The sequence below is a fragment of the Sciurus carolinensis genome, chromosome 6, assembly GCF_902686445.1.
Source record: "Sciurus carolinensis chromosome 6, mSciCar1.2, whole genome shotgun sequence".
NCBI classification, from domain to species: Eukaryota; Metazoa; Chordata; class Mammalia; order Rodentia; family Sciuridae; genus Sciurus; species Sciurus carolinensis.
In genome coordinates, this window is record NC_062218.1 from 157,645,363 (window position 1) to 157,667,990 (window position 22,628).

At 47.1% G+C, this 22,628-nt stretch overlaps 1 protein-coding gene across 1 annotated transcript; it reads left to right on the plus strand.

The window, feature by feature from the left end:
• The first annotated feature begins 17,375 nt into the window (after positions 1–17,375).
• On the plus strand, positions 17,376–20,927 carry Foxi1 (forkhead box I1). The gene is made up of 2 exons (XM_047556429.1): positions 17,376–17,979; positions 19,350–20,927. Exons 1-2 carry the CDS (start codon positions 17,403–17,405, stop codon positions 19,907–19,909), a joined length of 1,137 nt encoding a protein of 378 aa, XP_047412385.1. The 5' UTR covers positions 17,376–17,402; the 3' UTR covers positions 19,910–20,927.
• The last annotated feature ends 1,701 nt before the right edge of the window (positions 20,928–22,628 follow it).

Below are 22,628 nucleotides of genomic sequence, written 5' to 3' on the forward strand. Positions count from 1 at the left end.
TTTTAAGTCCCTTCAGTCAGTTTGTATCTTTTAAACTGGAGAATTAATCTTATTTACATTGTTATTAATATAATGTGGGTACTTGTGTCGGAGTCTTTAGCCCCCTTGCTCTTCTTAAAATTAATTAAAATTAATCCACCCTACTCTCCATTTCCTAAGGGAACGCCAAGGATAATTACAGGGTTTATCCTTTAGTATTGATCAACGGTAGGAAAATCCTCCACTCAGGATTCACAAACCATAAGCCCACCCATAAAAGATTACCTGAATTTGCATCACTCACATGATCTGAAAAACTTAAAGGTGAAATTAAGTTTAAAGTGATGTCATGTTGGTTGTGTGTTTGTAAGGTTTGCAGAATGTTAACATAAATCCTCTCAGAAAAAAAGGTGCCTTCAATCCAGGTTCCAAAAAGTCCTACAGATAATTCCCAAGAATTACTAAACCACCATCACCATCAAAAATCACAAAATACACACAAAGAAACTATCCACAGTGAGCAAGAACCAGCAGAAACAATAAACCCACAAAGGCTTAGCTATTTGAATTATCAACTCAAATAATTTGGTATGTTTAGTATAGGTTTAAAGAAATAAAAGACTAAAAGATGACCCAGATGGCTTGGAAATGAATCATAAAGAACCTTTAACCTGAAAAGTCTAATACTTGAAAATAATTCAATCAGTTGATTTAAAAGCAGATTAGATACTTCAGAAGTCAAAAGTAGTGAACTGGGCTGGCGTGGTGGCACACACCTGTAACTCCAGTGTCTCAAGAAGCTGAGGTAATAGGATCACGAGTTGGAGCCCAGACTCAGCAATATAATGAAGATGTGTCTGAAAATGGAAAATAAAAAGGGCTGGGATTGTAGCTCATTGGTAGGGCACCCCTGTTTTTAATCTCCAGTATCTCCCCCCCCCAAAAAAAGTAGTAAACAATAGCAGGGTATTTTAATACCCTACTCCCACCCATGGATATATCATTCAAACAAAAAATCAACAAAGAAATAAAATATTTTAACTGATATTAATAGGATATTCCATCCGACATCTTCAAAAAACACATTATTTTCATTAGCACATGGAACTTTCTCTAAGCAGAGACATATTTGACCACAAGTTTTAACATATTCAAAAAAATTGAAATCATATACTCTTTTCTGATCATAATGGAATGAAACTAAAAATCAACAGCAAGATAAATTTCTGAAATTATACAAAAACATGGAGACTAAACAACACACTTGTGAACAATGATTCACTGAGAAAGTCAGAAGGAAAATTTAAAAATTCTTTGATATAAATGAAATTAGAAATACAAATACAAAAACCCAAGGGATACAGAAAAAGCTATACTAAGAGGGAAGTTTATACCAATAACTGAATACAACAAAAACAGGAAAAATTTTAAATAAACTAAAGATACATCTTTACATTGTAAAATAAGCATGAACAAATCATACCCAAAATTACTAGGAATAAATAATAAAGATCGGAGCAGAAATAAACGAAACAGAGTATAAAAGCACAATAGAAAAGATCAATGAAACAGAGTTGGTTCTTTGAAAAGGTAAATAAAACTGACAAACATTTAACTAGACTAAAGAACAGAAAGAGAAGAGGAAGTAGAGAGAAAGATCCAAGTAAATAAAATTAGAGATGAGAAAGGAGACATCACAACTCATACTAACAAAATTTAAAGGATCGTTTGGAGTTATTTTGAAAAACTATGTGCTAACACATTGGAAGATCTTGAAGAAATGGACAAATTTCTAGATGCATATGATCTACCAAAATTGAACCAAAAAGGTATAAAAACCTGAATAGACCAATAACAAGTGAAGAAATTGAGTCAGTAATTAAAAAAAAAAAAAAAGCTTCCTAGCAAAGAAAAGTCTAGGAACTACTAGCTTTACTGCTGACTTTTATCAAATGTTTAAAGAAGAAATAACACCAATGCTTCTCAAACTATTCCATTAGCATTGAAAGGGAAGGAACCCTTCCAAACTCACTCTATAAGGTCAAAATTATTCCATTACCAAAACTCGACAAATACACAAGAAAAGAAAAAAATCATAGACCAATATCCTTGATGGTCATGAATGTAAAACTTTTCAACAAAATACTTGTAAATCAAATTCAACAACACATCAAAAAGATCACAGACTGTGATCAAGTTGTGTTAATTCCAGGGATGCAAGGATGGTTCAACATATATAAATTAATTAATATAATGTGCCACATTAGAATGAAGGATAAAAAATTCACTTTTCTATCTCAATAGATGCAGAAAAAGCATTTGATAAAATTCCATATCCCTTCAGGATAAAACCCTGAAAAAAATGATGTATAGGAAGACCATATCACAACATATAAAGGCTATATATGTATAGCCAGCATCATACTGAATAGGGAAAAACTGAATGTATTTTTTGAAGATCACAAAAAAGACAAGGGTGTCCACTCTTACCATTGTTATTCAATATAGCACTACAAATTCTAGCCAGAGCAATCAGGCAAGAGAAAGAATTAAAAGAAATATAAACAGGAAAGCAGGAAGTCAAATTATTTCTGTTTGCAAATGCCATGATCCTATACATAGAAAGATCTAAAGACTCCATAAAAGACTATTAGAACAGATAAATGAATTTAGAAACATAGCAGGGTGAGAACTCAGTATAAAACCCCCTAGTTTTTCTCTATAGTAATATTAAATTTACTAAGAAAAAAACCACGAAAGTGGTTGTATTCACAGTAGAAAAAAAAAACAAAACTAAACAAAACAGAATAAACTAAGGAGATGAAAGACCTCTACAATGAAAATTAATACTGAAGAAACCAAAGAGGACACTAGGAGATGGATGTTCCCAGGTTCTTAAGAATGGCCATACTACTCAAAGCGATCTACAGTTCCAGTGCAGTCCCCATCAAAATACCAACGACATCTTTCACACAACTAGAAAAACCAATCCTAAAATCCACACGGAAGCACAAAAGACCCCAAACAGCCAAAGCAATCTTGAGCAAAAAGCAAAGCTGGCAGCATCACAATACCTGATTTCAAGACATACTGCAGAGCCATAGTAACCAAGGCAGCATGGAATTGGCATAAATGCACAGAGGCCAACGGGACAGAATAGAGAACCCAGATGCAAACCCACACCTCTACAGCAGATTGACACGGTGCAGCAACCATTTCCTGGGTAAGACTCCAAAAGCACAGGAAGCAAAAGTAAAACCTGACAAGTGGGTTGGCATAAAGCACAAAGGCAAGAACAGCAAGAGAAGCAATTAACAGAGTAAAGCAGGCACCTGCAGAGTGGGAGAAAATGTGCACCAGCTATTCATCTGACAGGGGCTGACATCCAGAACACATACAGAACCAAAAACCAAACAAAAAATCCATAATCATCCAATTAAATATGAGCGAATGAGGGCTGGGGTTGTAGCTCAGTGGTAGAGCCCTTGCCTAGCATGTGTGAGGTACTGGGTTCAATTCTCAGCACCATATATAATGAAATAAAATAAGGGTCCGTCAACAACTAAAAAATAAATTATTGAATAAAAAAGAAAAATAAATAAAAATGAGTGAGTGATCCAGGCATGGTGATGCACATTTGTGATCTCAGCAACTGGGGAAACTGAGGCAGGAGGATTACAAGACCAAGAACAGCCTTGGCAACTTAGCCAGACCCTGTCTCAAAGTGAAAAGGGCTGGGGATATAGCTCAGTGGAAGAGTGACCCTGGGGTCAACCCCAGCACTCCTACTCCCCAAAAGGGCAAATGATCTGAATAAATGTTTCTTTGAAGAAGAAATACAAAAGGCAATGGCCAACATATGACAAAATGCTCAATGTCACTTGTAGGGGTGACAGGCTAGCTCAGGCACAGGTAAGGGCCATGGAGTCGAGACCCCAGACCCCGGGAGTTGGGTGGAAGCAGGCCTATAGCAAGCAGCCTGCAAACTCGTTTACTGCAGGAACAGCTATACATTTTCTAAGTTTCTTGCCCAATCACAATGTGCCACAGGGGATCAGACCACCAGCTCCTATACAGGTTCCCTTGGTAACACTAGGTCAACTTAGGGCAGTTATTTACATTTCTAGGTGGTCAGAGCAGAATGCTCCTCTCTGCAAGTTTACACACTTGAGACATTAACTGCTGCGAGCCAAGAACTAGGATTTCTCCCAACATTAACAATCAGGGAATTGCAAATCAAAACTACAAGATACCATCTCACTGAGTGAGCATCAAGAACACTAAAATTAACCCCACTTCAATCCAAGATGGCAGATTAGAGGGAGGCTGCATTCCTTATTGCTCTGTAACTCAGGATTCAAGCACAGGTAATACTGTTTCTCTGTGATGTAGTTGTGGCTGCCCACTGATCCCCTGCTGTTTACCCCATTGGTCCACCTTGATCACCTGCCATCTGCCAGCATATCGCCTACTTTTTGAGTGCAGATCACTCACTGACTGCCGTCTATCATTCGTCATTTGCCCATTTTCCCACCTCTTGTCTGCCTATCACCTGCCTTTCACCTACCCATCGCCCACTGCCCAACATCCACCAGCCGACCCTTAGCCTGTAGACCACCTCAGACCACCAGTGGATCACCTGCTGCCCACTGTTGCCTGGAAGTCCACTGTCACAGTACCCACAGGTTTGGTTACATATGACTGCCGCCATTTGGGGACAATAGCCAGGACCTGCAAGTTTGCTACCGAGGCAGCTGCCATCTCAGTGTATGTCCACCTCAGTCTGGGAACCCATGTCAGGGCCTGGAGATATATTGGGGTCCTGCAGGTCTGGTTGGCACCCGAGGTCCTTCTGCCCAGTGTGGTAGTGGCTGCCACTGGTTGTCTCTTTGCAGGGTCACTCCTTTGTGTGAACGCATGCCTGGTGGTCTCTCTGCAAGCTGAAAGGGCACTGAGATCTTGGAACTGCAACAAGACAGGACCTGGAGAAGCTGAAGCTGAGGACCATCAGACTACAGCTGGGTTTGTGTGGGCCAATCCAGGTCTGGCAGGTCTGAGGAAAGCCAGAGACTAGGGGCAGTTCCCTGGGGAGAGCACAGGTTGAAGAAACTGGAGAACACTGGGCTGTCTCCAGCTCAGTGGGTCCTAAAGTGTGCAGGGATGGAAGGGGCCAGCTACATTGGGTGGGAAGACTGTAAGGGTGTGAGGGCATCTTGCTATCGGATCACCCACCCAACCCACTGGACTGGAGCTAACATCAAATTTCAGACAACCTCACCTATTGATGAAGAAGGGAAGCTGAGAACATTTTTGAAAGCCAAGGGAAGTAATCATTCAATTTTCCATTGAGACTTTCCTCCTTTTATTTTTCTTTTTTTGCCCTCTGTCTCGCACCTCTACCATCTTTGAATCCAAATATTTCATGCATCAATTTATTGAGGAATGGGATGCCTGAATAGTGTATGACAGTTTTGTTGTGTATTCCTATATTTTTACTTTAAAAAAACAATCTGTACATATTTTCTCTCTCACCTCCCTGTCTCCCTGGATTCTCTTTCTCACTTCTCTCATACTAGCAGCCAACCTCTATTAATTCCTCCCTCACTCTTACTATAAATTTTTACCTCTACCTTCTCTCCCTCTCCCTCATAAACATCTCATCTTATAATACTTCTGTTACCTCTTTGTCCATCATTTGAAATGGTAAACCCTTTTAGCAAACTTACTGTTTATATTCTAGACAATAACTGATCACTTCATTTATGTCTATTGTGACAAAACTGTAGATGCCTTAATAGGAGTCATTTGGTTTTAAGGCTGCATATCATTTGCATTGGGTGCTGTTTATATTGGTCTCCCCCTTAAAGGTAAGGTGCTGGAAGCCTTCAGGGACACTAGAAGACTACAGGGTAGAATCTGTACTGCCTCAGCTCCATACCACTAGATGAGAAGACACAAGAACAACATGAAAAAGCAAGGGAACAAAGTGCCTCAAACAAACCAAGATGTTCCAACAATAGAGTCCATAGACAACACAGGAGAAGAAATGTCAGAGAAGGGGTTTAGAAAGTACATAGGTAGATTGATCTTCAAAATAAAGGAGAGAAAATGCAGGAAGTGAAAGATCACTTCAATAAAGAGGCAGAGATTATAAAAAGGAATCAAGCAGAAATCCTCAAAATGAAGGAAACAATAAGCCAAGTTAAAAATTCAATGGAGAGTATCACCAACAGACTAGACCACGTGGAAGACAGAACCTCAGACAATGAAGACAAAATATATACTCTTGAAAATAAAGTTGACTGCACAGAGAACATGGTAAGAAAGCATGTGCAGAACTTCCAAGAATTATAGGATAACATGAAAAGACCAATTTAAGATTTATCAGAATAGACAAGTCTTGGAGATACAAACCAAAGGAATGCACAATCTTTTCAATGACATAATATCAGAAAACTTCACAAACTAAAGAATGAAATGGAGGCTCTAAGGGTGATCTGACTATAGCATCAGTCACCCCATTGATCGCCAGGGCTGATTTGACTGATCAGCCTGGCTAGGCAGGTGTCCCCTTCCTCCCTCACCTTTCCAAGTGCATGCCTCCCAAAGCTGCGTGCTCAGTTGAAGAGAGCGACCTTCCCCCATAGAGGAGGCCTGTTCTTCAGTCAAGGACATAGGAAGAATTGTACTTCCCTGCTAGAACCTCCAAACAAGCCTTCCAGAATGAAATGGAAAACCAACTACAAGAGGCTTACAGGACCACAAATGTACAAAAGTACAGCAGACCCACACCAAGGCACATTAAAATGAGAACAACTAACATATAGAATAAGGATAGAATTTTAAAGGCTGCGAGAGAAAAAAATCAAATTACATATAGAGGAAAATCAATTCAGATCTCAGCTGATTTCTCAACCCAGACCCTCAATGCCAGGAGGTCCTGGAATAACATATGTCAAGCTCTGAAAGAAAATATATGCCAACCAAGAATTTATATCCAGCAAAATTAAGCTTCAGATTTGAAGATGAAATAAAAATCTTCCAAGATAAATGAAAGTTAAAAGAATTCACAGCTAGAAAACCTGCACTACAGAACATTCTCAGCAAAATATTCCATTAAGAGGAGATGAAAAACAATGAAAACCAGCAAAGCAAGGAACTACACTAAAGGAAAGGTTAATCAAAGGAGAAACTAAGTCAAGTTAAAAACCAAAAATAAACCAAAATGACCAGGAATACAATTTATATCTCAATAATAGCACTGAATGTTAATGGCCTAAACTCATCAAAAGACACAAACTGGCAGATTGGATTTTTAAAAAAGACCCAACAATATGCTGTCTCCAAGAGACTCACCTCATAGGCAAAGACAACCACAGACTGAAGGTGAAAGGTTGGGAAAAAGCATATCACTCACATAGACTGCATAAACAAGCAGGGGTTTCCATCCTCATATTAGACAAAGTGGACTTCAAAGTTAGAAGGGATAAAGAAAGACATTTCATACTACTTAAGGGAATCCTACATCAAGAAGACATAACAATCATAAATATATATACCCCAAACAATGAAGCATCTACGTACAATCAAACAATCCCTTCTCAATTTCAAGAATCAAATAGACCACAACATAATAAAACTGGGTGACTTTAACACACCTCTGCCAGCACTGGAGAGATCTTCCAAACAAAAACTAAAAAGAAACTATAGATTTAAATGATATAATCAATGATTTAGACTTAATGGACCTATATAGAATATTTCATCCATCATCTAGCAAATACACTTTCTTCTCAGCAGCACATGAATCCTTCTCTAAAATAGACCATATGTTATACCACAAAGCAACTCTCAGCAAAAAAAAAAAAAAAAAAAAAAATAGAAACACTACCCCGCATTCTATCAGATCATAATGGAATGAAGTGAGAAATCAAGGATAAAATAAAAAATAGAAGCTACTCCACACCTGCAGGCTAAATAGCATGCAATTGAATGATGAATGATAAAAGAAGTAATCAAGTAGGAAATAAAAAAAATACTTAGAGGTAAAAGAGAACACTGATACGGCATAACAAAGTCTCTGGGACTCTATGAAGTCAGTGCTAAGAGGAAAGTTGCGCTGAGCTCATACATTAAAAGAATAAAAAGTCAACAAATAAATGACCTATCATTACATCTCAAGGCATAGAAAAAAGAACAAATCAACACCAAAAGCAGCAGAAGAAGGAAATAATTAAAATCAGAGCTAACATCAATTAAATGAAAACAAAAGAAACAATTCAAAAAATTGACAAAAAAGTTGGTTTTTTGTATGATTACACAAATGGTATGCCTTGACTGTATGTACAAATAGAGAAACAACATGTATCCTATTTGTATATAATAATAAATAAAAAATTAAAAAAATAAAAAAAATCAATAAAATTGATAAAGTCTTAGCCACACTAACAAAGAGAAAGAGAGCGAAAACCCAAATTACTAAAATTCATGATGTAAAAGGAAATATCGCAACAGATACTACTGAAATACAGAAGATAATTAGAAACTCTTTTGAAAATTTATACTCAAATAAAACAGAAAAACTCAAAGATATCGACAAATTTCTAAAGACATGTGATCTACCCAAACTGATGCAGGAGGACAGACACAATTTAAATAGATCAATTTCAAGCAATGAAATAGAAGATGCCATCAAAAGCCTACCAACCAAGAAAAGTCCAGGACCAAAGGGATTCTCAGCCAAGTTCTACAAGACCTTCAAAGAAGAATTAACACCAATACTCCTCAAATTATTCCACAGAATAGAAATAGAAATAGAAAAGGAGGGAATGCTTCCAAACTCATTCTATGAGACTAGTATCACCCTTATACCAAAACCAGACAAAGACACATCAAGAAAAGAAAACGTCAGACCAATATCCCTGATGAACATAGATGCAAAAATTCTCAATAAAATTCTGGCAAATTGCATACAAAAATATGTTTTAAAAAATGGCATCCCTGGAATGCAAGGTTGGTTCAACATACAGAAATCAATAAATGCAATTTATCACATCAATAAAGACAAGAATCATATGATTATCTCAATAGACACAGAGAAAGCATTTGACAAAATACAGCACCCCTTCATGTTCAAAACACTAGAAAAACTAGGGATAGTAGGAACATACCTCAACATTGTTAAAGCTGTCTATGCTAAGCCCATGGCCAACATCATCCTAAATGGAGAAAAAATGAAAGCATTCCCTCTAAAAAGTGGAACAAGACAGGGATGCCCTCTTTCACTACTTCTATTCAACATCATCCTTGAAACCCTAGCCAGAGCAATCAGACAGATGAAAGAAATTAAAGGAATATGAATAGGAAAAGAAGAACTCAAACCATCACTATTTGCCTATGACATGATTCTATATTTAGAAAATCCAAAAAATTCCACCAGAAAACTTCTAGAACTAATAAGTGAATTCAGCAAAGCAGCAGGATATAAAACCAATACCCATAAATCAAAGAGAAAGAGCATTTCTCTTTCTATTAGTGCATTTCTATACATAAGTGATGAATTCACTGCAAGAGAAATTAGGAAAACTATCCCATCCACAATAGCCTCAACAAAAATAAAATACTTGGGAATCAATCTAACAAAAAAGGTGAAAGACCTCTATGATGAAAACTACAGAACACTAAAGAAAGAAATTGAAGAAGACCTTAGAAGATGGAAAAATCTCCCATGTTCTCAGATAGGCAGAATTAATATTGTCAAAATGGCCATACTACCAAAAGTGTTATACAAATTTAATGTAATTCCTATTAAAATTCCAATGACATTCTTCATACAAATAGAAAAATCAATCATGACATTCATTTGGAAAAATGATAGCCAAAGCAATCCTTAGCAAGAAGAGTGAAGCAGGAGGCATCACAACACCAGACCTTAAGCTATATTACAAAACAAAAACACCATGGTATTAGCACCAAAACAGACATGTAGACCAATAGTGCAGAATAGAGGATGCAGAGACAAACCCACAAAAATACAGTTATCTCATACTAGACCAAAGAACCAAAAATAAACATTGGATAAAAGATAGCCTATTCAACAAATGGTGCTGGGAAAACTGGAAATCCATAAATAACTAAATGAAATTAAACCCCTATCTCTCACCCTGCACAAAAATCAACTCAAAGTGGATCAAAGACTTGGGCACTAAAACAGAGACCCTGTGCTTAATAGAAGAAAAAGTAGGCCCAAGTCTTCATCGGGTGGGCTTAGGACCTGACTTCCTTAACAAGCCTCCTAAAGCACAAGAAGTAAAATTAAGAATCATAACTGGGATGGATTAAAACTAAAAAGCTTCTTCCCAGCAAAGGAAACAATCAAAAATGTGAAGAGAGAGCCTTTAGAATGGGGAAAAATCTTTACTAAATGCACTCAGATGAAGCACTAATCTCCAAGATATATAAAGAACTCAAAAAAGCAAATAACCCAATCAATGGGCTAAGAACTGAACAGATACTTCGCAGAAGAAGAAATACAATCGATCAACATACATATGAAAAAATGTTCATCATCTCTAGCAATTAGAGAAATGCAAATCAAAACTGCTCCAAGATTGCACCTCACTCCAGTCAGAATGGCAATCATCAAGAATACAAGCAATAACAAGTGTTGGCGAGGATGTGGGGATTAAGATACGTTCACACATTGTTCTTGGGATTGCAGACTGGTGCAACCATTTTGGAAAGCAGTATGAAGATTCCTCAGAAAACTTGGAATGGAATCACCATTTGACCCAGCTATGTCACTCCTTGGTTTACACCCAAAGGATTTTAAATCAGCATACTACAGTGACACAGCCTCAGCAATGTTTATAGCAGCTCGATTCACAATAGTGAAACTATGGGACCAACTAGATGCCCTTCAACTGGTGAATAAAGAAAATGTGGTATATATACACAATGGAATATTACTCAGCCTTAAAGAAGAATGAAATTATGACATTTGCAAGTAAATGGATGGAACCAGAGAATATCATCCTATGTGAAATAAGCCAATTCCAAAAAACCAAAGGCTGAATGTTTTCCTGAGAAGTGGATGAAGATTCATAGTGGGGGGGGTGGGTAGGGAAGAATGAAGGAACTTTGGATTGTACAGAGGAGAGTGAGGGGAGAGATGGGGTGGGTGGAGGTGGGAAGGGTGGTAGATTGAGACAGACTTTATTACCCTATATACATGTATGGAAAAATTTTAAAATATAGATCACTGTCAAAAAATATAATGAAAAAATAAAAGTTAATAAAAAACAAATACAAAAAAAAATAAAATTCTCCACCCCCCCCAAAAAAAAAGAACAAACACAAAAACAAATCCCAGCAAGATGTGTAGAGAAAGCCTCTCATAGACAACTGTGGGAAAGTAAGTCAACAAAGCCACTATGGAAAACATTGTGGAGGTTCCTCCAACGATTAAAATAGAACTGCCACGTGATCTAGAACAATTAAAGAAGAACCGTCACGTGATCCAGTTAGCCCACTCCCCAGGGTGTATCCTGAGGAAATGGAGTCAGCATACAAAGGAGACCTGCACACCATGTTTACTGCAGCACTAATCACAATGACTAAGACGAAATCAGCCCCAGTGCCGATAGAAAGACGAACAAATAAATACGGCATACAGACAAGTCGGAGTATTACTCAGCTATGAAGAAGGAAGAGATCTTTTCATTCCCAACAAAAGGGATGGAACTGGAGAGCCAGACTCACAAACTCAAGTACAACATGTTCCCACTCATGTGTGGAAACTAGAAAATAGTTTTAAAGACTACGAGTGTAAGAGGGTTGACTGGGGTCTGGGAAGGGTGCTGACTGGAGGGAGCGAAGGTGAGGGTGGAAGGGTGGAGGGGCATGATCCATACCCTCTGTCTGCCTGAAAATATCACAGCAAAGCCCATTAATTGGTACAACTAATATGTGTTAAATGTAATAAAATGAAAATTAAGCTTACTACATTAAAACTAGAGATAGCCAATAAGTTATAAGTAAATCAAACTCCAGGCGCTGCATCAAAGCGGCAAAAACCAGGAGGGGTGTGAGCCTCAACACTGTGTCCTGACCCCAGCCCAGAGCGGGCCCTGCAAAGATGATGTAGCCCTGGCTGAACAAACGAAGGAGCGACCCACAGCCAGCACTGTTTCAGAAGCATGTCCTACAGTAGCTCATTCAGCCCTCACCACATAAGACAAATAAGCAGAGGCTCCAGGAGCAAATGACCTCAGCCGGTGCAGTGGTGCACGCATGTCATCCCCGTGACTTGGGAGGATCATAAGTTCAAGGCCAGCCTCAGCAACTTAGTGAGGCCCTGACTCAAAAAATAAAAAGGGCTGGGGCTGTGGCTCAGTGGCAAAGCAACCCTGGATTCAGTCCCCAGTACAGAGAAAAACAATGACATCAGGACACTCAGAAAATGCAGCTGCAGGGACAGGGTTCAGCTCCATCCCGTCCTGCGGCTACACGGCCGCCTTAGACGTCCCCCATTTCATAGCTCCCGCTATGTCCGCTGCAGCAGAGAAAAGGTCTTTCTCTCTAGGGCCTCGCTTCCTCCTTGAAGCACTCTTGACCTTGACCGTAGGCACATCACACTTAAATCTCTTGCTCTGTCTCCTGCCCTCAAACCTTTGGTCAGGCCTGAAATTTCACCCATCCCTCTGGTTCCTGCTATTAAAGAGACTCCCACCAGAGGGCGGTATTGACCTATGTTTCTTCAGCCGAGCTCGCCAGAAGCCAAAAGGCAGAACTGGAGCACCCAGATGCCCTTCCACCCAGCTAACGTGCCAGCCAGACGTCCACAAAGCCCACCCTCGGACAGAAATGCCACCCCAAGGCCAAGACCAAAGCATCCCACGACATGGCTCTTAGGAATGCTACCAGACAGGAGCCCCTGGCTGTGCAGAGAACTCTGTAGGCATGGGTAGAACTGCTATTTCTTGTCCCCATTTTACAGATGAGGAAACTGTGGTACAGAGTTTAGTCGCTAATCCTCTGATTCCCCATCCCAACCTCTTTCTACCCTGCCAGGCTCCCGGGAACCTGGGAACTTAGAAGCTATTTGTGTATTGTGTATAGAGAGGAGAAAGAGCCCGTGGACCTTATCAAAGGTCAGTTGGAAGGGAGGTGAGCAAGGGCCAGGAGCCTGGGGCTGTTGTGGCCCCAGGTGGTGGACTACCAGCATATCCCTTCCCCGGGGACTGCTGCGTCCCCACACGAGCTTGTTTTTACGAAGCACGTACTACGTGCCTGGCATTTAGTCTTCCGGGTAATGCTCAGGAGTACTTGGGTTTCCCCATTTTGCAGATGAGGAAACCCAGGCCACTGGTTCCCACCTAAAGTGTCGAGTGCATAAGGAGCGTCTGCTGCCTCCTGTGTGATCTGCAGATGCCAGCGGCCTGGTCAGTGGCTTCTGCTTCTGGGACTCTGGCTATTCACCCTCCCAGGCCTCGAAGAGAGCAGGATTCCCACCCGCAAGGTCAAGGCCAGGGGTGACGGACGCAGTTGGCTGGTCTAGGTGGGGCCTGTACGTGACTGCAGGGCACACACGCCAAGTGTCAGAAAGAGTGACAGGTCTCTCCCCGTCCTGGGGTGTCACTCCCAAATGGAAGATTTCCCAAGGTGAGAGAGGATGCTGGGCCTCGCCAAGGCCTGGCCTGTCCTTCCCAGGCCATCTCTCTCACAACTCTGCCAGATCCTGGACGCTGGTCTCCTCGTACATCACTTTTCCTTTGAAATCCATGGGACAGACACTATCTGTACCCCTGTTATAGATAAGCAAACCGAGTTTCTTGCATAATTAAGAAACCTGACCAAGATCACAAAAGTCAAACTGGCAAAGGAGGGATTTGAACTCAGCTCTGCCCAGTCCCAAAGCCCATAGTTTTGGGGGGTTTGTTGTTGGGTTTTTTCTTTTTTGGTGCTGGGGACTGAACCCAGCTATATCCCCAGCCCTTTTAATTTTTTATTTTGAGACAGGCCTTTCTAAGTCGCAGAGGCTAGCCTCAATTTTGTAATCCTCCTGCCTCAGCCTCTGTGTCACTGGGATGACAGGTGCATGCCACCACCCTTGGCCTGAAGCGCTGTTTTCTATGTCCTGTTGCCTGGACCGCAGGATCCCAGCACGGGGCTCAGGACACAGGTCCTTCTCCTTCAGGAAGGCCTCCCTCTGGAACACAGTAGGTAAACCGCAGCCCCTCAGGCCCCGCCCCCCAACCTCATTCCTTCATTATTTTGTTCTCTTTTTTCCCAGAAGCTGGAGAGAGCGTGTCTTTCCTCAGGTTTGATTTTCACTCTTGGGAAACTTCAAGAAGTCTAAGATCATTTCCTCCACAACGTGACCCTAGTTGACAGAGATCTTGGTTCTCTTCCCAGGAGCCCGGGACTGGCCAGGGGGCCTTCAGGGCTAAACGCCCAGACCTCAGGTGTCATCGATGATCGCAGCTCCTGCGGCCATCCCCTGAGCACCTGGGCTGTGCTCCTGAAAATCAGGAATGAGGGGCAGGGGCTGCGGCTCAGTGGTGAGCGCTCGCCTGGCACGTGTGAGGCGCTGGATCTGGCCTCGCACCACATAAAGGTAAATAAATAAAACAGAGGTATTGCTGCCTCCACAACTAAAAAAATATTTTAAAACAAGAACATCTGGAAGGGGGGCTCTCTGAGGAGGCTTTGGACACCCTGGTGGAAGGCCTCACTCCAGGATGACGTCAGGGAGCGCAGGAGAAGCCCTGATTCCACCTACCGCACTCTGGAGCATCAACATGGACAAGCTCCTAAGATGGGTCCCACGTGCAACTGGGGACACTCAGCTGAGCATCCTCTGAAGATGCCCCGGGAGGAGCGCCCAGTGAGAAGCAGAGGGAAGAGCAGGTCTGGAAACTGGGCTCAGCTTTGGGCTTGGGTGTCCCCGAGCCCTTCTGGCCACGGCCGCCCATGGCCGAGTCACCCACACTGCCTGTTCCCCCGCCTCCCTTCCCCTGTGGTCTCTGCCACAGCTCCCCTGGCCTCAGCTACCAGGTAGCGAACTCGGGTATGCTTGAGGGTACGTATCGATTTACACTCACTACAACACAAGGCCTCCAACCTCCGCCCTGAGCCTTTCACCACGGGACACGATTGTCCTCGGCTCCCGCTCAGGGCTCACAGCAACCCAAGAGGTGAGCGCGGGCCTCCTTCCCGCCCCCGCTGAGAAGCTGGAGGTGGGAAAAAGCTGAACCACTCGTCAAGGTCCCCGGGATGACTCAGCACCGAGACTGGGATCTGCACGGGGTCCCCCAGCACAGAGCTGTGCCGGCCTCTGCTCTAGGGCCTCAGCCTGACCGCCAGCATTTATCCTAAGACAGATCACCCACGTGCGTGCCTTCTCTGATATTTAAATCAGAAACTACAGAAGGATAAGAAAATAGCACCGGATTCTCCACCGGGAAATAATCATTGGTAGCTTGATCCGTGTCTATTTCTGGAAGTCATATATCTGTATGGATACACACCTTTACCCCCTCATGGTGTTTTACAGCCTGTTCCTCCAAGTAATATCATCAGAACACAAACATCTTTCCATATCACTAAGTATCTTCTACAATCTATTTTTCATAGCTGCGTACTATTACACCACTTGGACAATGCATCATTTCTGTAACCCTTCTGCTCTTGTGGGACAGTAAGGTCACTTACAGTTTGTATGGTGATGAACAGGCCACAATGCTCATTCCTTCAGTTAACTCTTTGCTCTAAGTCTTTAAGATGAGCTTGGGAGGCGGGATGGCTGGGTACAGGCTCTGGGTGTGTACTGGTGGGTGCCAACGGAAGTGGTCTTTGAAAGTTCATGCACCCATGCTTAGCAAGCCAGGCCTCCTGGCAGAGAGACTCTAAAGAAAAAGTGGGCTTCTTGCTTTACTCTTCTGTAAGAGTGCCAAGTTTGCTTGCCTTAAACTTCGGCTGGGCACTAGGACCCTTCCAGGGTCGCCCTTCCTCCACCATTCACGATGGGGCGGGGACACACCCCCACCCAGTTACCTGGAACCCACCTGAGGGCAGAAAGCACTGCAAACAAAACTCACTCAGTGGACTCACATCTGCCATGGGTCCTGACACACTGGGCAGGACAGCAGAGAGGGGCAGAGTCCCCGGGAAGCAGCCCCCACACCTCCAAGAAATAGGAAGTCTGAGGGAAGTGGAGGGAAGTGGGTGGGAAGGAGGAAGCAGAGCCCAGAGGCAGGAGGGAGGTGGGAGTCAGAGAGGCAGCTGATCACAGAACCAGGTTTCAGCTGTTACCGGAACCTCGTCAGGGCCCAGGTGCCCACCTTCCGAGAAGGGAGCCCACCCACCCTTCACGCCCAGGGCCTGCTCGGGGGAGGGAAAGGGAGGCTGGGACAAGGTGCAGATGGAGAACGAGCCCCGGGAAGAGGGGCAGGCCCTGGTGAGCAGCAGGGGAGCCCCCATGGTGTGGCTCCTGCCTCTGGGGCCCCAGGGAGCCAGGGGCCTCTGCAGCATCTTGAAAGGGCTGCGGATCAGACGGGAGCGGGGAGCCTGCTTTGCCCTGAAGCTGGAGAGAAGCCTGGGCTTGGGAGTTCTCTCCGTTCTCCCTGGTGCGGCTCGCAGGCTCCCCTTTTGATGTTATTTTTAAGAGCTCTGCGCTCCTCTGGGTGAATCCCCAGGCCGTGTCCAGAGCAGCTCCTTCCGTGCCCACCTGCAGGCTGTGTGTGTGCTGAGCAGTAGCTTTGAGACCCCTCCGGGAGCCAGGGGCCCCTCGGACTTTCCAAGGCAGCCTGTCCCAGCAACTCCACAGGCTGCCTTCCTCCAGAGACCAAGACACCCGGGGCTCCCGACGGAGGGTCACCCAGTCAGGGGCAGGGGCTGTTGATCAGAGCCGAGGGAAGCAGGGGAAGACAGCAGGGAGGAGTGGGACGGAGTGGAAGGAGCTAGAAAAACCAGAAAGAGAGGAGGGGGCGTGGCCTGTGGCTTCAGCAGAGGAAAGAAATCCAGGCGGGGAGGGGCAGGGGGACAGAGAGAGAGAGAAACAAAGAGTCAGATGCAGAGAGGACAGGAGGCAGGGAGAGAAGGGAGCGAGGGAAGAAAACCTTGAGGAGGGGGAAGAAAAGTGAAGCCCAAAGAAGGAAGGCGGAAATGGGGCGGCGGGAGGCAGGAGAAAGAGTGAGGCCAGGGCGCCTGTCCACCTCAGTGTCACTCAGGAGCCGCCCTGGCGTGTCCCCAGTGCGGACTGAGGCCAGGCAGAGAGCAGGGAGGCGGGCCTCCGGCCGCCGCAGGTGGCCGCCCCTGGGTGGGGCCGAGCCCTGGGGGTATAAGTGGGAGGCCGGCCGGGCGCACCTGTCACGGCCGCTCCGCGCAGGTGCCAGGCAGGTGGCTCGCGGCCCGGCCCCAGCATGAGCTCCTTCGACCTGCCGGCGCCCTCCCCGCCCCGCTGCAGCCCCCAGTTCCCCAGCCTGGGCCAGGAGCCCCCCGAGATGAGCCTCTACTATGACAACTTCTTCCACGCGCAGGGCGTGCCCAGCCCGCAGCGGCCCCCCTCCTTCGAGGGCGGTGGCGAGTACGGGGCCACCCCCAACCCCTACCTGTGGCTCAACGGGCCTGCCATGACCCCGCCGCCCTACCTGCCCGGCACCAACGCCGGCCCCTTCCTGCCCCAGGCCTATGGCGTGCAGCGGCAGCTGCTGCCCGGCATGCCCGGGCTCGGGGGCAGCGACCTGGGCTGGCTGCCCATCCCCTCGCAGGAGGAGCTGATGAAGCTGGTGCGGCCCCCCTACTCCTACTCGGCCCTCATCGCCATGGCCATCCACGGGGCGCCGGACAAGCGCCTCACCCTCAGCCAGATCTACCAGTACGTGGCCGACAACTTCCCCTTCTACAACAAGAGCAAGGCCGGCTGGCAGAACTCCATCCGCCACAACCTGTCGCTCAACGACTGCTTCAAGAAGGTGCCCCGCGACGAGGACGACCCAGGTGAGGGGGCGGCCAGGGCCCCAGGAGGGCTCCTGCCTTCCTGCGCCAAACCCCTTTCTGGAAAGTTCTGACTAGGGCTGCTGTGTCACAGGGCTGGAGGGAGCCTAACAGTGGAGGAGAATGTGGGCCAGGGGGACAGCTTTAGGTTTCAGTGGGGACTGGTTAGTGACCTGGGGCAACTTAACTCTCTGACCCTCTGTCTCCTCTTCTGAAAAATAGGAATAGTCACTGTGTCTTGCAGTTAATGAGATGAGGTAGGCAAAGTCCTTGATGTCAACAAATACTTAACCAACGGCAGGCCTAGAATGCATGGCGTCCCCAGCACCCGGGCATGGGAAGCCTTTGGTGAAGGAGAGCCGAGTCTGCAGGCAGAAGCTCTGACCTGTGCTGAGCAGCCGGAGAGGCCCTGAGTTGCAGCCTGCCCTCCCCACCCACAGACCCCTGCCGGTGGCTCTCACTGAACCCATTTTACAGATAAGGAAAGTAACATTCTGAGCTGAGTCAGTGTGCTTCCTGAAGCCACAGAGAATCAATCAAGTGAGTGACCTTGACAGCAGGTCCAACAGCAGAGGCTGCAAAGTTTGCTTTTTAAAGACAAAGTCCAGAAACTTGCAGAGCGATGCACTGAATCTTCACGACTCCATTTCCCAGAATTAATGTCCATTTTGTTCCTCCACAGGAAGTCAGGGTAGGGCTCAGAGGGACCCAGGTTAGCACTGAAGTTAGCAATGGCCAGGTCTGTTTGTCCTCCAAAAGAGGCAAGTGTCCTATCCAAGCACCACCCCCACCCTTCAGCAGAGACCCAGGCCAGGAAGAGCTCGGGGCCCCCCTCCAATGGCACTTCCCGATTACAAAGCCCTTTGACACAACTAGTGCCTGTCCTTCCCACAGTGAGCCTGAGGAAGGAGGGATGGGTCCAACGTGCCCATTTCTCAGACTGGGAAACTGAGGTTCACCCAAAGTCCCTTTTCAGTTAGGAGCAAAGCCAGGACTCGAGTCTGTCTTCAGACTCCATGCCCAAGACCATCAGGGAGTCTCGGATTCTTCCTGAGTTTTCTTCAGCTTCAGCAGTGGAAGCCCTTGACCCTCTTCACCCCACCCAGCACCCCATCCCCCTTCTTAAAGGACCTACCTGTGAAGAACTTGGTGCCTCGTGTCTCTGTTTCCCTGTAGCCTGTCCCCAGCCCCCACCAGAGCCTCCTTGTGGGGCGGGTTGGTGTGGGTGGGTGGCCTGGGGATTTCCTCCGTTTCCCAGGCCCAGGCTTCTCTTCCTTCTGCGTCCGCCACCCTGAGTTTATTGACGACCAACAGGCGCGACGGAAGGGGTCTGCCCATGTCTGCGTGCCTACTTTCTCTCACTTCTGTTTCAGGCAAAGGAAATTACTGGACCCTGGACCCCAACTGTGAGAAGATGTTCGACAATGGAAATTTCCGCAGGAAGAGGAAGAGAAAATCAGATGTGTCCTCCAGCGCAGGCCCCTTGACCTCGGAGAAAGCCGAGACCAGTCTCCTGGCCAGCAGCCCCACGCCCGCCGAGCCTCAGGACCTCTTGGACAGAGCCTCCCCGGGCACGGCCGGCTCCCCGGGGAAGCGGGCCTCCCCTCCGCCCTCCGGCCCCCCGTGCCTCAGCAGCTTCCTCTCCACCATGACGGCCTGTGCCAGCGGCCCCAGCCCCGCGGGCCGCCCCGGGGCCCCGCCAGCACTGAGCCCGGAGCCCACCGACAAGATGGGGCAGAACTCGCTGAGCTTCAGCTCCTACACCCCGCTGACCAGCCTCGGGGGCCACGGAGGCGGGGGCGAGTGGGCCAGCCCCGCGCCCGCCAGCGCCCTGGGCTATGGAGGCTCCGTCCTCACCCAGTTCAGCCCTCACTTCTTCAACAGCATCAACTCCAGCAGCGTCCTCTACCCCCGGGAGGGCACCGAGGTCTAGGTACGGAGCGGCTCCGAGCCTCGGGGACATGCAGAGAGAGACGCAGCAAGTCCTCCAGGCCAGCTGCCGCGCCCCCACCCCTCGGCCCGAGACCTCGAACTGCCCGGCGTAACTGGAAGCAATGTTCTTTCTAGAACGTTGTTTAAAGCTTCTATTTATCACACAGACTCACCAACTCTGCGATGGAGCTACCGGTGCCTGAGTGACAGTAATGACAGTGGCCATTTCTTGGGCACTTATTCTGTGCTGGGTACATCTTTGAGGGCATGGTCACACTATTTACTATCACCCTGTGAGGGTCACATGAACCTCTCCCATTCAGATGAGGAAACTGAGGCTCAAGGAAATTATTGTCCAAGGTCATACAAACTAGAAAATGGCTGGGCAAAAAGTGGAATCTGGACCTGAGTGACCCCCAGAGATTGGGCCCAAGGAGGCAGGGATGGAGGAATCGCTTGAACGGCTAAGGGAAGTCCAGTGAGAATCTGGTCGTGGCAACTATACCAAAATCTCCCCACTGCTTTCTGGTTGCCATCAAAGTACAACACAGGCCCGGCATGACTCATCCTGGTCTGTCCTTACTCCTGTGTCCCATTTGCCTGCAAGACACTCTTTGGCCACCACTTAAGGAGGGAACCCACCAGTGGGCTTCTGGAAGCCCAGCCCAGGTGTCCCTGCAGGACGATGCATTTCCAGTGCAGGGTGTCTCTCTCCCAGCTCCCCAGAGACCTTGAGCAGAGTCAGGGGTCAGCAGGAAGAGGAGGCCATACATCCCTAACCCTCCCGCCCCCACTGGGACCAGTGAGCTGAGCGCTGAGTCTTCCAGAGAAACCTGGCCGAGTAAGCATCTCCTCTTCCTAGCCCAGGGGCCGGGGTGTCTGCCTGAGAAACGGTGGCCTCAGGCTGGGTTCTTCCTTCCTCTCCCTCACCAGGGTCTTTGAGGACAGGCCTCCCTTTTTTCCTACATTTCACGCCTGTGATGTTTTATCACAGCACAACCTGCGAAGTGTTGTTTGGTTATTTTCTTTTTAATTAAAAAACAAACAAATGGGGTGCTGAAGCGTGTGGCCTTCCTTGTGAGTTTGCGCGTCCGTCTGCTGCCTGGCTGATTTCACTCAGGACCTGGGAGAGGCTGGGGCCGAAGGCGTTTGGGGCAGGAGGCAGAGGTATCGAGACCCTTTTCCCCTGGTTCAGGGTCCCTGGCTTACAGGCAGGAGTCTGCAGGGGCGGGTAGGTGTGCGGAAGGACCCCTCCTGTGTTGAGCACAGGCATATCCCGGTCTTTACAGCTCACGCGAACCTCGGAGCTTTGCTATGATCATTCAGGAAGAGGGTGGTGCTCGTCCCGTTATACAGATGGGGAAACTGAGGGTCAGGGGGGTTGAGCGACTTGCCTGAGATTCTCATCTGGCCCTTGCCCGGGTCTCTGAGTCCTGCCCTTCATCAAGCTCCATTGTAACCTTGGGTGTGGCTAATGCTAGCAGGAGGCCATGCGCAGGCACCAGGCCAGGGGTTAGCAGCCCACGAGTCCGTGGGGTCCCTGGCACAGTGCAAGCTGGAGGTCAGGATGGGAGTCCTCAGCGTGCAGAGGCTGAGCCCTACAAGCCAAGGGCAGCTGGGGCAGCTCTCTTCCCCTGGGGTGACGGGTGGTAGCAAGGAACAAAAGCAACAGGGACGATGATATGAAAGCCCCCATGTTGGGCTGTCAGGTGCCAGGCGCTTCCTGGGGCTTGGCCTGCTTCATCGCATTTCGTCCTCGAAATCCAACGCAGCCAATGCCCTGAGTTGTTTTATAGGAGGGACACTGAGGCCTGGAGAGGCTCGGTAGCTTCTCCAAAGGACGCACCAGATCCATGCGTGGCCTGCTGACACCCTTCTCAGCCCCAGAGAGGGAGAGCCCAGCACCCAGCACGGGACAAAACCCCGAAAACCAAGAACGGGGTGGGGGGCATCCTGGGAACCGCCCCCATCCTTCCTGAGGAATCCCTTTCCTCAGCCAGAAGGCTCCTGGCAGGTGACGGCTGAGGGGGAACAGGGAAGGGACACTGTGTCAGACCAGGCAAAACCTTAGAAATCTCAGAACAGGCTGACACCTCGCTGCACAGGAAGGAGGCCCGAGGCCGGGAGGGATGGGGACTCCACACGTGGGGTCAGAGGCAGAGTCACAGTGCAGAGTGCTGAAGCCCAGACCAGGAACTTTTGTCACACTGGGTCTCACTGCCACCAAATTTGCCCTAACAGACCTGAGACTCGGGTCTCCATCTCTAATGTCACTGCCAGCTCTTTAACTCCTCTTGGGGCTGGTGTGTCTTGAGCAGCAGGGCTGCAGAGGGGCCCGGGGCCCAGGAGAGCGCAACCCCACGGGAAGGGACGTGGCAAGGAAGGGAACCAAGGTCTCCGCTCTTTGGCCCAGAATTTAACGTGCACAGGCAGTCGAGGGGAAATCTTCGGGGCTCAGACGACACAAGGACCCTGCAGGCTCTCACCGTGACTGCACACCCGGGAAGGCCCTGGTAGCAGCCCGGGGATTCCTGGGAAGAGCGGTGCTTGAACCCCCTTGTGGGCAGAGCAGAAGGTAAAAACCAGGCCCAGAGGGAGGTCTCCCTGGGCCGCTTCCTGAGCTGCCAGCTGGGAGATGGGAGGAGAGGAACTGGTGACGGGCAGGGCTTAGTTCTCCATGGCGCTGAGGAGGCATGTGCAGATTTGAGCCCCCACTCTGG